At 54.8% G+C, this 14,756-nt stretch overlaps 1 protein-coding gene across 21 annotated transcripts in view; it reads left to right on the forward strand.

The window, feature by feature from the left end:
• PDZD7 (PDZ domain containing 7) overlaps positions 1 to 14,756 on the forward strand; it is an 18,649-nt gene continuing 3,893 nt past the window's right edge. For 3 of the 21 annotated variants that reach the window (XR_013368025.1, XM_077877933.1, XM_077877934.1), the window contains exons 1-11: positions 1 to 122; positions 790 to 1,176; positions 4,843 to 4,983; positions 5,319 to 5,493; positions 6,034 to 6,210; positions 6,421 to 6,568; positions 7,889 to 7,949; positions 8,334 to 8,741; positions 9,214 to 9,411; positions 10,949 to 10,999; positions 11,558 to 11,733. Coding sequence is in view for 9 of the 21 variants with exons in the window: in XM_077877933.1 (XP_077734059.1) it covers positions 954 to 1,176; positions 4,843 to 4,983; positions 5,319 to 5,493; positions 6,034 to 6,210; positions 6,421 to 6,568; positions 7,889 to 7,949; positions 8,334 to 8,741; positions 9,214 to 9,411; positions 10,949 to 10,999; positions 11,558 to 11,733 (1,758 nt within the window). In the remaining 12 variants the exon portion in view is untranslated. Of the gene's footprint in view, positions 123 to 789; positions 1,177 to 4,842; positions 4,984 to 5,318; positions 5,494 to 6,033; positions 6,211 to 6,420; positions 6,569 to 7,888; positions 7,950 to 8,333; positions 8,742 to 9,185; positions 9,412 to 10,536; positions 10,634 to 10,948; positions 11,000 to 11,557; positions 11,734 to 14,223; positions 14,315 to 14,756 lie in introns of those variants that run through there. The other 18 variants (XR_013368030.1, XR_013368029.1, XM_077877936.1 and 15 more) reach the window with 15 other exon arrangements.

Below are 14,756 nucleotides of genomic sequence, written 5' to 3' on the forward strand. Positions count from 1 at the left end.
CGCAGGCCAGCCCTATTCCAGCGGGCTGGGCGGAGCGTGGGCGAGATGCCCGCAGTTGCTGCAAGGGCTCGCGCCAGCGGGCGAGGGAAGCCGAAGCCGACGGCTGCTGCACAAGCAAGAAGGTGAGGGGGCCAAGTTCGAGAATTGGGGGCCGAGAGGACCGACCCGAGGGTGGGATGCTGCGTTCTGAGTCCCAGAGCTGCTCTGGGGGACTTGGCTCCAGGTTTTGTGCAGCTGTTTTGGGAATCTAGGCAGCAGGTCCTCCACCAAAGCCTGGGAGAGGTTCGGGGAACCTCTTTAGACGGGAGAGGAGGGGGAATGAAGGGGACGGCAGCCTGGGACCAGCGTATCTCTGGGGTTCAGGGAATCTCTAGGACCCTTGGCTTCACCTGTCCCAGGTCCTGAAGCCCTGCCCTGGAGACCCGAGCCCCCTACCCACGTATACACAGAGAGGTGTGCAGTTAAGTTACTCTGGCCCCAATTTCTTTCACACCATTTGAAGCCCTAGGGCCCCCAAGAATCCATCTCCACTCTACCCATGACTGGGCACTGGGGTAGATGACTCAGCTGAGAGCCGGAATGAGGGATGAATGCGAGGCTCTCATTGGCCTTATATAAATGGCTCCGACAGCCGACGATGGTGCCTGGACCGGGCCAAGGGTGGGAGAGGTGAGGTGCCCAAGGCCTGGAAGGGCAGGATGCTCAAATCAGGGCAGGAGTAGAAGTTCTAGGGGGGGCAGCGAGGGCAGCATTTACACCCTTGTCCCAATCCCTGTTCTCCATCCACAGGCTTGGAACACACTCCTGAGAAGCAACAGAGGTGGGGGGCCCCCAGTCACTGAGACCCCAGTCCCACACAGAAGGCTCATGGAGCCCGGAGCGTGCGGGGTCTTTTTCTGGAGGGCTAGCAGTTTCCTTCTGGACTTGTAGGGCGCCTCCCCAGACTAGCCGCGATGGCGCAGGGTTTTGCAGTGGGCTTCGACCCACTGGGCCTTGGAGACCTCAGCTCAGGCTCTCTGAGCTCCCTCTCCTCCCGCGGCCACCTGGGCAGCGACTCGGGCTCCGCAACGCGATACCTGCTGAAGAAGCAGCAGCGGCTGCTGAATGGGCCCCCCCGCGGAATCCGAGCCTCCTCGCCCATGGGCCGCGTCATCCTCATCAACTCCCCCATCGAAGGTGGGGGCGGGGCCCAGCTGAGACCGGCGATAAGGGTGGGGGGAATGGGGCAGAGGCGCTCAGGAGGAGGCGGCAGAGCCACTATGGGGGGAGGAACTGGAGAGATGGGAACCTTAGGGCTGTAGGGGTGGAAAGCCATACACACATCCTCATCATTCCTTTCCTTGTGTTCAGGGCAATGCTTAGGGCTACAGGATTGTAGAGAGGTCAGAAGTGGGAGAGTGGAGCCTGGAGGCTGGGACAGGTGCACGTGATATGCTAGCCCCCAAGTGAGCAAGGGAAGGTATCGAATTGGCTGCTCCATCCTGTGGACTCTACCTTTCTCCAACCCCTTTGTGTATGTCCTGGGACACGGGTACAGGATGCAGAAAGATATCCTCCATCAACCAGCCAGTTGTGTGACCAGCTCTGTGTTGGGCTGTGAGGAGTCAGTGCCCAGCTGGGGAGACAGAATTAAAGGTTTCAACTGGATGGCTCAGTCCCAAGAGCACGTGACTCCTGATCTCAGGACATGAGTTCAAGCCCCAAGGGTGTAGAGATTACTTAAAATAAGTAAATAATTTTTTTAAAAAGGTTTCATATGCTGAAGAAAGGAAAGGAGTAGCAAATATTCCAAAGAGGAGGGAGGAGAGGAGGGCTTGAGGGTCAGGAAGGGAGCCCCAGATCTGGGCCCTGAAGCAGGGGGCTACCCCATCCTATGCAGTTGCTCAATGCTGTTACATTGCGCACCTGTCCTATATCAACCCTGGTTAGGTCCTGCAGGGAATCTGGAGAAAAATGAGAATCAATCTTCACCTTCCAGAAATTTACAGTGTAGCAGAGCTTAGAGACAGAGCAATGAGAAAGGCTGGTGCTGCAGTGAAGGTATCCCAAGGCAAGGTTGGAAGTGGAAAGTAAGAGCACAGGGTGGGGGTGGGGGTGCAATTAGGAGACAGCCTGGCTGCAGTGACAGATGCGAGGCGACAAAGATCCAGTGAGCAAGGAAGGACCTTGAGCACCAGAGGGGGGGTGATGGGGTGCCCCCTGGGGCTGGGCTTTCTGTGGACCAGACACCATATGTATCTCCAGCTCCCCTTCTGTTTCTCAGCCAGCAAAACTTCCCTGGCTGGCTCCCAGGGTGGACTTTTCAGACCCTCTTCTCCCCTGTGACCCAGCTGGGCATCTCTGTTCCCCTACCCCAGCCATTGGGGCAGGGGTGGAACATGTTGCTCAGGGAGCAGGCTTTCCTGCACCAGTGGCCCAGCATGCTCACTCCCATCATCTATCATGCTGGGCCTCACCCCTAGGTGAGCAGCAGGGTACTGCTGAGAGTCACCACTGTCATTCAGGTCATGGAGCAGTAGTCCTCAGAGGAGCTAGGAGACATGGTAGGGGATAGGGAAGGCAATGGGGCATGGCCCTTTTAAGTCTCATTATATTAAAAGAACATATACTCCTCCTCACACACCCACATACACCATGCTCTGGCTATGATGTAACAGCTCTGTACACTCTCCCTCTAAAGACCCTCTTGCAGAAGTTCCAGGATTGCTCTCACCCCCTGCCTTACCCTAGAGCCCTGGTGCAGCCAGGAGAGCAGCATCTCCTAGCAATGGGGGGACTAAGGTCATGGCTTTAACCAGCCAGCCCCTATCCTGTCTGGGCTGGGAGCCTCTGAGCTCAGAATCTTACCCTCTGCCTGAGCATAAACATCTCCCCACTCATTGCATCCTGGAACCTCTCCCTTTTGTTACTATTTAGACCATTCCAGAGGCCTGAAGCTACTGATAAGGGAGACAACAGTGGGAAGGGAGTAACTGCTACCCACATCACCCCCATGCGTTCCCATCAGCTCCTCAAATTCAACTGATCCCAGAGAAAACACATTTTTTAATCCAAACCAGCCCTTTCTCCTCACTCTCCTTCATCCATTTATTCTTTTACTTATTCAAAAAATCCTTGGCAGATATCAAGTGCTGTGCAACATCCTGGAGATACACTAGCAGAAAAAGGATTACAAAATCCTTACCATGACAGTTTACTCTCTAGTGTAAATTACACTCTAGACAATAAATAATGAGAAAGGATGGTAAGAATCTCGGAAGTACTAGTTTGGATGGTACGATAGAGCAGTGGTTTGCAAACTTTGGAATATATCAGAATTGCCTGGGGAGCTTGTGAAAAGACAAGTTGCTGGGTCCCACACCCAGAGCTTCTTATTCAGTGTGTCTGCAGCAAAGCCCAAGAATACACATTTTTATATACTTTTTAGAAGATTTTAAGTAATCTCTATATGCAGTATGGGGCTCAAACTCACAACCGTGAAATCAAGAGTCATGTGCTCTACATCATCCCAGTGTCCTGGGATCAAGTCCCACATTGGGCTCCCTGCTCTATGGGGAGCCTGCTTCTCCCTCTCCCTCTGCCTGTTGCTCCGCCTGCTTGTGAGCTTGCTCTCTCTCTGTCAAATAAATAAATAAAATCTTAAAAGAAAAAAAGAGTCACATGCTCTAATGATTGAGCCAGTCAGGTACCCCAAGAATACACATTTTTAAAAATGATTTTATTTATTTATTTGAGAAAGAGAGAGAGAGACTGCAGGGGGAGGAGCAGAGGGAGAGGGACAAGCAAACTCCATGCTGAGCTCAGAGCCTGACTCAGGGCTCAATCCCAAGATCCCAAGATCATGACCTGAGCCAAAATCAAGAGTTGGATGCTTAACCAACTGAGCCACTCAGGTGCCCCAAGAATACACGTTGTTTTTAAGGTTTTATTCATGAGAGACACACAGAGAGAAGCAGAGACACAGGCAGAGGAAGAAGCAGGCTCCCTGCAGGGAGCCCAATGTGAGACTCGATCCCAGGACTCTGGGATCACAACCTGAGCCGAAGGCAGCCGCTCAACCACTGAGCCATCCAGGTGCCCCTGTTCCCCTCAGAATCTGTGAGATAGAAGGGGCCTCAGAGATCCTTCCACAACATCCCAGACAGAGATTTATCAAGTGCCAGCTTGTATGCCTCCAAAGATGGGAAACTCATTATCTCTCCTGGGAAACTCATTCCGTTGTCTGATGGCTAAAGGTTTTACAAAGTTTCTCCCTACTAAGTTGGCTCCATCTAACTCCACTATGTGGGCTTGAATCTGCCCTCCAGATTACACAGACAAAAGAATCTAGTGCCTTTCTCAGAATAGCTCTTCAACTATGTGAATGAAGATAGAGCTAGCATACTCATTTCTGCTTATGATGAAGAGTCCAAACTTGCTCAACTCTGCCCCATAGAATGGAATCTTGAACCTCTTTTCTATCCATCTGACCCTCAGAGTGGCAAGGTTTTTAGGAATTTATCCTATCCCAGGCCTGTGGCATGAGAAGCTGAGTAAGAATTAGAAACACACACACACACACACACACACACACACACACACACACACACCTCTATATAATAAGGAAGGTGAACAGTATGTTCTAGTCTGGAGTCCTGTCCTGCCTGTTCTCATGCTCTCTCTGACCCATACTTTCAAAATCACCAGCAGAGAACTCAAAAATTGGCTGCCCTTAGGCCTTAGGGCCTTAGGCATCTGTGCTTAGCCTTTGCAGCCCCCAAATTGGGAAACCCAGTAGTCCTCTGTGCACAGAATGGATGTGGGAGTCATGCCTATGTCTCCCCCCACCACCACCACACACAGCCAACAGTGATGAAAGTGACATCATCCATGCAGTCCGGGTGGAGAAGAGTCCAGCAGGCAGACTAGGTTTCAGTGTGCGGGGCGGCTCTGAGCATGGCCTTGGCATCTTCGTCAGCAAGGTGGAGGAAGGGAGCAGTGCAGGTGAGCAGGGCCCCCAGGAGTGAGGTTCTGGCTTATGGTATGAGCCCCTACCTCCATGGGGTTCTGGAGTCCTGTTATCAGCAATGGCAGGAAAGGGTCCTCAGCTTTGGAGGGCCTGCTCCAATGGGGAAGTGGGGCCCCCTCCCAGGGTGGAGCAGGCTAATGGACAGGTCCCTCATCTAACAAGGAACACTCAGACCTCACTTGGGGACCCCCAATCTTATGGGAGAAGTTTTACCCTAGGGAGCCTTGTGTGGTGGGGGAAGCTTAGCTTCATCCTGGGGGGAACTTCTCCCAAGTGGCCAGTGCCAGCTGCCCGCCCTCCCTTGGCACAGAGCGGGCTGGCCTGTGCGTGGGGGACAAGATCACAGAAGTGAACGGGCTGAGCCTGGAGAGCACCACCATGGGCAGCGCTGTGAAAGTGCTGACAGGCAGCAGCCGCCTACACATGATGGTGAGGCGCATGGGCCGAGTGCCGGGCATCAAATTCTCCAAGGAGAAGACTACATGGTGAGAAGGCCCCAGCCCTGACCTTGCCCCATCCCAACCACCCTATCCACCCCATCCAGCCCATGGCTGAGGGTACAGGGCTCCGCATGAGATTTGGCTAGTATGGCTTCTGCTCTCCTGCCCCACACCCCCCACACCATGGGCACTGGAAACACAGGGATCCTTAGGCCCCACACTGGAATGAGACAAGGCCCTGTCTCTCCCCCTTGCCCTTCTCTCAACTCTACCCCAGATACCAGTGGCTGCTCCCACCGTGGCTGCTCCTGTGGGCCTAGGGATAGTAAAAGCACCATTCCCTCAGGGTTCTCGTGGGGATTCAAAATGGGTCCCAGCACAATGGAGCTGCTCCATAAAAAGAGGAGATTTGGGTGGTTTCCCAAATTTGTAAAGTCTACACCCCACTGAAGGTCTCAGGACTGGAGAGTCCCCCAAGGCAACCTCTCCTTTCCTGGGCAGTTGTCGAGGATGCTGAGAGGAGAGGGGAGGTGGGTGGTGGTGGATGGGGGGGTTCTGACTGAGGGCTCCTTGCCGTCTTCCCAGGGTGGACGTGGTGAATCGGCGGCTGGTAGTGGAGAAGTGCAGCTCGACACCATCTGACAGTGGCTCAGAGGATGGCATGCGGCGCATTGTCCACCTATACACCACGTCAGACGATTTCTGTCTGGGCTTCAACATCCGCGGGGGCAAGGAGTTTGGCCTGGGCATCTATGTGTCCAAGTGAGGGCTGGGGCGGGCCGTGCAATGGGGACAGGTCATGTCCCCTACATGTCCGAAGGCCAGGGGCAGGGTCTGGGGAGGGATGGGGGGCTCCAGGAGGAGGGTCAAGGAGTTCCACCAGGGCATCCCCATATCTAAGTGAAGAGTCTGGTCTAGAGTAAGGGAGGGCAGGCCAGGTGGCCTATCAGATCGCCTCCTGTCTGACCCCAGAGTGGATCATGGTGGGCTGGCCGAGGAGAATGGCATCAAAGTGGGGGACCAGGTCCTGGCGGCCAACGGTGTCAGGTTCGACGACATCAGCCACAGCCAGGCCGTGGAGGTGCTGAAGGGCCAAACGCACATCATGTTGACTATCAAGGTGGGCAGGACTGTGGGTGTCAGGGAGATGCCAGACTATAGGAAAGACTTCCCAGATCTCTCTAGTACTTAATGTCCATTGCCCTATAATTTGTATAAAATTTCCACAGCCATTTGAGAGAGCAGGCCTTGAGCTCATCCCTATTTTACGGAAGAAGAAACTGAGGCTCAGAGAGGCAGAGTAACTCGGGAAGCAGAGTCACTCAGCGGGCCAGTAGAGGGCCTGCTTCCAGTCCTGCTCCCCAGGCACCTAGGGCAGCACCCCTTTCTGTGAGTGGTGGGGGTCCAGGCTTGAAAGGAGAAAATGCAGAGGGGGGTGGGTGGTGGCAGCCATGGCTTTGGGTAGGACCTGGGCACAGGGCAAGGACTGCTGGGCCAAGGCCAGGGATCAGATTTCAAGGGAGGCACCTGCATTTATTATTCATGCGGGTCTCACACTTGCCTGGAGATCGGGTCCTTCTCACTCCAGCTGCAGAGGAGGTGATGGCCCCTGCTCAGCTCTCCTTCTCTTTCCAAGCCTTCACCCAGCACACCCTTCAGGGCCTCCTCTGCTGTCTCCCCAAGTCTCCTCCTTTGATTTCCCCTCCCACAGTCCTCCCCACATTCTGTTTCTCTCTTTCCTTCATCTCATGTGCTCCCAAACACTCCTCATTTCTCCCACTCGGCCCTTCATCATTCATATATTCAACATTTTTGAGTATGTACTATGTGGTGGCCACTATGCCAGGTACTGCAGCTGCAACGGTGAACAAGACAGACAAGGTCTCTGCTGGGGGGTGGGGCGGAGGAGTGTGGTACGGTGGAGGATGGGGGGAGACAGACTAGGTGTGTGCTGCTGACAAATGCTGTAGGAATTAATGGACAGATAGGAGGGGTAATTCCGGAAGGCCCTTTGAGTCAGGGGGTCAGGGCAGGTCTCTCTGGGGAGGTGACACCTGAAGAGGGAGAAGGAGCTAGCCAGAAGATGAGTGGAAGGAAGAGAATCCAGGCATAAGGAACAGCAAGTGCAAGGCCCTGAGGTATAGAGGCATGTTCAGAAATCAAGTGGCCCATTTTGTCTCGATCATGATGAACTTGGAAAGAGATGGGGATGAAAAGTTTACTCCTGTCCCATCACTCTCCCTTCTCACCCACTCTCCCTTCTCATCCTCCACCCTCCTCTCCTTACCTACTCTGCCTTCTCACCTACTCTCCTCACCCAACCCCTTCTCACCCGCCCCCTTCTCACCCTCCCCTCCTTCTCACCCACCCTCCCCTCCTCACCCACCCTCCTTCTCACCTACTCCCCCATGCCCTCCTGTGCCCACCACGCTCTTCCCAGGAGACTGGCCGGTACCCCGCCTACAAAGAGATGGTTTCTGAGTACTGTTGGCTGGACCGATGTAAGTGGCTCAGGCCCCTGAGTTGGAGGGAAAGGGCTGAGGCCTAAGGGTGGGTTGGAGTCTCTGAGGAATAACTGGGCAGGAGAAGCAAGACCTGCTTGGGACTTCCACACGGCCCAGAGCCATTCCCGGGCTCCCCTCTGAGAAGTGGCAGGTTGAGTTCTAGGCTCCCCTGGGCTCTGAAGAAGTGACTTGCCCTGGGTCTCTCAACAAGTCAGTGGCAGGACTGCTGAGCAGCCAGTTCCCCAGAGCCTGCACTACTAGCCTGGGCTGCCACCCGACACCCCCCTTCCCCTTGCCAGCCCAAGCCTGTCCGCAACGTGGCAGGGCCCTGAAGCCCACGGCCTGCCCCTGAGATGGCCCTGCCTTCCCCACTGCCCGCAGTGAGCCATGGGGTGCTGCAGCAGCTGTCCCCAGCCTCAGAGAGCAGCTCCAGCGTCTCCTCCTATGCCTCCAGCGCCCCCTACAGCTCGGTTGAGGGCTCGGGCTCTCTGCCCTCCGACCGCCTGGATGTGGGCCTTGGGCCTGAGGAGCCCGGTTGTCGGGGGCTGGGCTGGGGGAGGGCGGACACCGCCATGCAGACTGAGCCTGACGTGGGGAGCCGCGTGGAGACCTGGTGCAGCGTGAGGCCCACCGTCATCCTCAGGGACACGGCCATCCGCTCCGACGGACCCCGGCCCACCAGCCGCCTCAATTCTGCGCTCTCCGAGTCCCCAAAGACTGCTCTGCTGCTGGCCCTGAGCCGACCCCGGCCTCCCATCACGAGATCCCAGAGCCACCTGACCTTGTGGGGTACGTAAGCTCCCAGTCCAATCCCTGCCTCATGCCCAGTCCTGGGCTCCCCACCTCCCTTTGCTCTAGGACTTGACTCAGCCTCAGTTCCACCCCAGAATACACTCATACTCGGCTCTGGGCCCTGTTTTAAACTGGCCCCAAGTCCCAAACCCACCCTCAAATCCAATCCCAGCTCCTGTCAGCTATGGGTCCCAAAGCAGCCCTCATCCATCCCTGCCACCTTACACAAACATGCACAAAGACACACATGTCCCAGCCCTCTTGGAGTGTCCTGGCAGAGCTGGAGCTGGGCCAAGAGAGGTGGAAAGTTGGGGAAGCAAGCCCACCTATCTCCATCCCCACCTCCCTACAAGGTTGTCAGGCCCGTCTGCCCCCAGTCCCTCCTCTCCATCCCTCTTCACACCCCTGGCCCTGGGCCTTCCCTTCTGCCCACCACTCCAGCCTCCGGGGTGCTCCCTCCTGCCTGCAGAGGAGAAGAAGCAGCGGAAGAAGGAGAAGTTGGGATCCTCTGGGGAAAAGGGGGCCCTACAGCGCTCCAAGACGCTGATGAACCTCTTCTTCAAGGGAGGGCGGCAGGGGCGGCTGACAGGGGATGCTCCGGGAGAGGCCTGGACGCTGGACGCTGGCAGTCTGGCCAAGCCCCGCCCTCACCTAGACCTGGAGAAAGGTAAGCCCTGGGCAGATGAGATAGAAAGGAGGTTCAGCCCACTTTGGCATCCAGCAGCTTTGTGTTTAAATCCCACACTGCCTATGCTTAGCTGGGAGTAACCCCTTGCCCCCATAAGCCTGTTTTCTCATAAGCAAAGTGAGAGTAACAACCTATATCTTTAGAAATAGTGAGGAATAGATGAATGGGCGTATGTAAATCACTTAAGGACATTGGCATACAGAAGGTACTCAGAAAATGTAGTAGTCATTGTTAAACTGTCTCATCTCCCCACTTTACAGAAAGGAAAACTGATAGAGCCATAACCTAACTAGGGATTTGAAGGGCTTGGGTCAGATCTCTATGCTCCTGGTGTTAGGGCACTTCTCTCTGGGAATATTTGGCTTCACTTCTCCTGGCCCACAGGCCCCGCCCAGTTCTAGAACCATCCCTGAGCCAGGCCATTTCTAGATCAGGGTTCAAGCAGAAGGGCCAGGACAGGCTTCACTTAGGTCAGGGGCCTCCAGGGACCCTCAGAGAGGCCTCTCATCTCTTAAGTGAGGCTCTGAGACTGGACCAAATGTGGATGAGTTAAGACTCTCGGGGTTGCATGTGGCAGAAACCCAACTCCAATTAGGTTTAAAAAGCACTCCTTGGCTCAGCTACTGATTTAAGTGGGTCTGAAAGGTTTAAACAATCTCATCAGACATCTGCCCCCTTTATCTTTGGTTCCATTTTCTTCTAGGTTGGCTTTATTATCATGCAGCTTTGGCCCACTCCAAGGTCAGATGGCCACTGTCGCTTAGCAACCCAGGGGCAGGGGTGCTTCTTAGAGTTCCAGCTAAAGTCCTAGGCTCTTGTTGGCCCAGCTGGCATCACATGCCCAACAGATGGCTGTGCTTTCATGGGCCAGCCTGGGACATGTGCCCACCCCAGAGTACATGCACTGAGAATGGAGGTCCCCAGGTGAAACCGAGGTGCTGTTTGCAGAGGGAGAGTGGATGTTAGCTGGCAAAAACAACCAGAGGATGAGCAGCTAGACTCTGCCCCTTCTGGGGGCCTCAAGCGAGAGTCCCCTGGAAGAGACAATCTCTTCAGATTAAGCTGGACCAGCTCCACTTCCTCAACCCATCTCTTTTTCCACAGCCCCCACGGCCCTGCTCTCACCTGATTCTCCTCCTATCCCTCTGGCCACTCCTCTCTCTCCTTCAAAGGTTCCTCTTTTTTGTTCTGTCCCCTGAAGGTAGGTGCTCCCCCAAGCTTCTTCCTTGGGGATCTTCCCTCCATACATTTGCTTCTGAATGAATCTCCACAAGCAGAACTCAGACTGCACCCTCTCTTGACCCAAAACCTTCCCTAACTCCCCACTATCTAGGAATGAGGGCCCTAGTTGAGCGTGGCCCCCAAGACCTACACAGCCTACCTCTTGCCTCCTGATTCCACCTCCTTCCAGCCTGGCCTCTTCATTCCACCCAATGATCCAGCCATCCCTGAGCCCTCCAAGCCCCATGTTCAGATTGGGAGTCAGAGCTCACAGCTGAGCTTTTCTTCTTCATAGCAGGAGCAGTGGGGCCTGTACAGAAGTTTGTCACCTGGAGACTGAGACGAGGTAATTCATGCATCCCTTTACCGAGGCCTGGTTGACAGTAGAGCTGCAGATGGGGTGCATGTTGGGGGCAGCTAAGGGGCTTTGGGGTCATGCATGGGGGATTGGGTGCATACTGGGGGCAGCTGAAAGAATTGGACCAAGCTTACCTGGAAAGACAGGGCTGCAGAGAGATATTGGGGTACACTTTTGAGGACTGGGGAATTTAATGGGACTCCCAAAGGCAGATGTTGGGGAGGTAAGGGAACCCATGCCAGAACTCCACTGAGTACTATAACAGTGAATGTTTGGGGTGCCGGGTGCACTAGACTAGGACACCATGAGGGAATAAAGTAGTATAGGAATCTGTGTTTGGGGCTGAAGAATCCGGATTGGAGCTCTCTTCTTGGGCAGAGTGCTGGAGGACACCGTGCTGGGGAGGTTCTGGGCTAGGCTGGGATTTTGCCGGTGGCATCTAGGCCACTTGGCTGACATGTTCTGTGGTCTGACCCCAGTGAGAGAAGCCCCCACCTCCCCTGATAGCTCCTGGCTCCATCATACATCTTTGCTCCTTCCCTGTAGAGCAGGAGAAGGGTCGGGCCCTGCTCTCTGCCAGATCTGGGAGCCCCTCCCGCCAGCTGCCTGAGGTGGATGAGCAGGTGCAAGCCTGGGAGAGCCGAAGGCCCCTTATTCAGGACCTGGCCCGACGATTGCTGACTGACGACGAGGTTCTGGCGGTCACCCGCCACTGCTCCCGGGTGAGCTTCCAGCCTGCCCCTGACTCCAGCACATGGTCACCCCATCCTACCCAGCCCCTCATTTGTTTAGGCCACTGTCATTGGTCAGTGCCTGGGCTCGATTCCAAGAGGCCAGTGGTCAGTAAAAGCAAAAATCACTCCTGTCACACACACACACACACACACACACTGAGCTCACAGACAGGAAGTGAAGCTACAATAACTAGAACCTAAACACCCAAGTGACAAATCATGTGAAGTACTACGAAAGAAAAGAACATGAGAAAATAATCCGAAAGGTACAAATTAGGTGGTATGGTCTAGGAGGGCCTCCTTGAGGAGGTTATATCTCAGCTAAGGAGAGAAGGAGTGGACAGGTGATGAGTGGGGGTCTGTGAGTCTCTGCAATCCCTGCCTTCGTTGTCCACTAAAACCCAGGCTTCTCCCTGACCTGACCCCTTGTCTCCTTCTGCACCTGGGTCAGCCAGCCTCATGGCAGGCCCCCTCCTCTGTTATCCTTTGTCACCCCCACACACCCCAGTTCTCCCTCAACATCTGCACTGTTGTTCTGTTCCCTTCTACTTCAAACAAGAAGTAGGGCTCCAGGACGGGGGTGCAAGTTAGATGTGAAGAAGTCCTTGTGACCTGAATGCTGGGGAGGCTGCGGGAGGCACAGGTCATCCCTTCCCAGGGGATCAGAAGGCCCTCCACTGTCCTCCTGCCTCCAAGCCCCCAGGTTTCCTGTGCTGGACTCCCCATGAGGTGCCAGCATCAGTGACGTGTGAGCTTGTGCACAAGGACAAGCTGAGGGCTTCCAGGAAGTAGTTTGTGAATCCCCCTCCACTCCCACAGCCTGGTCAGGGTGGGGCTGTTGTTGTCTGTGTGATGTGTACGTGTGTGTGTGTGGAGTACCTACGTGTGTATCAACTTAACTGTGTGACCCTTCTATGTGTGAGGTGTGTGTCTAGCTAAGGCATGTATGTATCACCTGGTTACTGAGGCACAGTAATTCTTGCGTTCCTTCACTGAGGCCTGGTGGGCAGCAGGGCTGCAGATGGGGTGTATGTTGGGGGCAGCTAAGAGCCTTTGGGCTACACTCTTCATCGTGCTCAACTCTCCAAGTAGGGTCCAGAGCACCAGCCTCTGTGAACTTGCAAATCTGGGATCTGGCCATTAGGTGGTGCACTGTGTCCGTTTCTTTGTTCCACTCCTTTTGCATTATTCCTCTGTTCCTCCCGCCCTGTCCCGGAGCCAGGACCACCTCTCACTACACCCCTCAAAGCACCTACATACCGCCCAAACCTGACCCACACCTCACCCACACCAAGAGGCCAGACTGGTGTGGAGCTCTGGCCGGAATGATCAGTAAATCTCCCCCGTGATTCAGATGTGCAGCCTCAAACTCCTGGCCTCCCTTCTCCCTCTTCCCCTGGGCTCTCATCATCATCTCACCAGACCAGGCTCTCTCATCATCATCTCACCAGACCAAGCCACCTCTCAGATCACTTTACACTCCCCAAGCCCCCTCACAACCTCTTATCTTTGGCGGAAGCGAGTATAAGTTTTTTATGCTCATACTCAAGGGCTTCCCTGATTTGACTCCCCAACCACTAACGTCCTCTGTCCCATGGTCACCACATCACCCTATCGTCATCTTCTGCTGGTCATGGCCTAGGGTTATGTGGGTAATGGACTTCACAGCTCTAGGCACCACTCACACAGTAGTCCCAACCCATGTAGCCTACGTGGAGCTCCTTCATTTTTTTTTTTAAGATTTTAATTATTTATTCATGAGAGACACACACAGAGAGAGGCAGAGACACAGGCAGAGGGAGAAGCAGGCTCTACGCAGGGAGCCCGATGTGGGACTCCATCCCAGGACTCCGGGATCAAGCCCTGAGCCAGAGGCAGACGCTCAACTGCTGAGCCACCCAGGCACCCCATGGAGGCCCTTCTTGTACCCCACAGTCAAGCTGAACTTCTGTCTATCCATTATTCCACCTCACCCTCGGAGCAGTTTCCTCCCAATGTTCCTGAGGTTCTCTGCATTTATCCTTAAGAGTAAAAGTAAATGAAACAAACCAAAAGGGGCCAGGGTAAATGCCACTGCCTCCAAGAAGCCACCTCCAGTCTTCGCACCCTCCTCTGAGACCCCTTCTGCCCCATCACCAGTGGTTCGTTTCTTTGCAGGGGGGCAAAGCCACTCATGCCAGGCTCCCTCCCACTGGGGCACATGACTCATTCTGCCCCTCGTTTCCCACTAGACTGACTTCTGAAGGATCCAGAACAGGGTCTTTGTCATTGTGCCCCCACTGCCCAGTATAGGGTGTAGCATTTAGTAGGTGCTAAATGCAAGTTTGTGGACTTGAAACGTGGACAATTGTGACTGATTCTGTGCAGTTATATGTATCTCTCTCCAGAACAAAGGGGGTGTATTTTTGACAAGGGTATATGTGGGTCCCTGTAACTTTGTGTGTGGTTTAGGGCCACATAGTTTATATTTATTTCCAGGTATTTATGAATATCTCACTCTGACCACCAGGGCTTGCGGTGTCTCTGTGTCTATCCCTGTCTCCGATCCTCCGTGGGTCTCCCTGAATTAGTACGTGTCTCCCTTTCACCACCAGGGGGCGGTGTGCTGCCCATAAAGGGTGGCTCCAAGTGTGCAGTTTACCAGTTTTTCTGCGTTGGTGGGGTGTGGCGGGTGGCGTGCGGGCAGTGCCAGGCAGAAGGGCCTCCACCTCCCACCCCCGGGTACTGACTGGAGAGGCTTTCTGTAGAGCCACCCTTTCCCCAAGGTCCCCATTCCAGCCACGAACAAAGCCTAATTGGTAGGTCTCTGAGGGCACCTCTGCTGGGCGGGCCAGGCCCGCAGCCCAGTGTTTGGCTCCCAGTCCTTCTTTCTGCTTGGGAGGTGGGGGCGGGGAGGAGAGTCCGCTCCCTGCGCATCCTTTTCCGGCACCAGCGCAGGCAGGAGCCAGACTTCTCAGGTTCCAGTGCCTCTTCACACTTCCTTATCCCAGTGGCCTAGGGCAAAGTCCTTC

This window comes from Canis aureus, chromosome 29 (genome assembly GCF_053574225.1).
Source record: "Canis aureus isolate CA01 chromosome 29, VMU_Caureus_v.1.0, whole genome shotgun sequence".
In the NCBI taxonomy this organism is placed as follows: domain Eukaryota; kingdom Metazoa; phylum Chordata; class Mammalia; order Carnivora; family Canidae; genus Canis; species Canis aureus.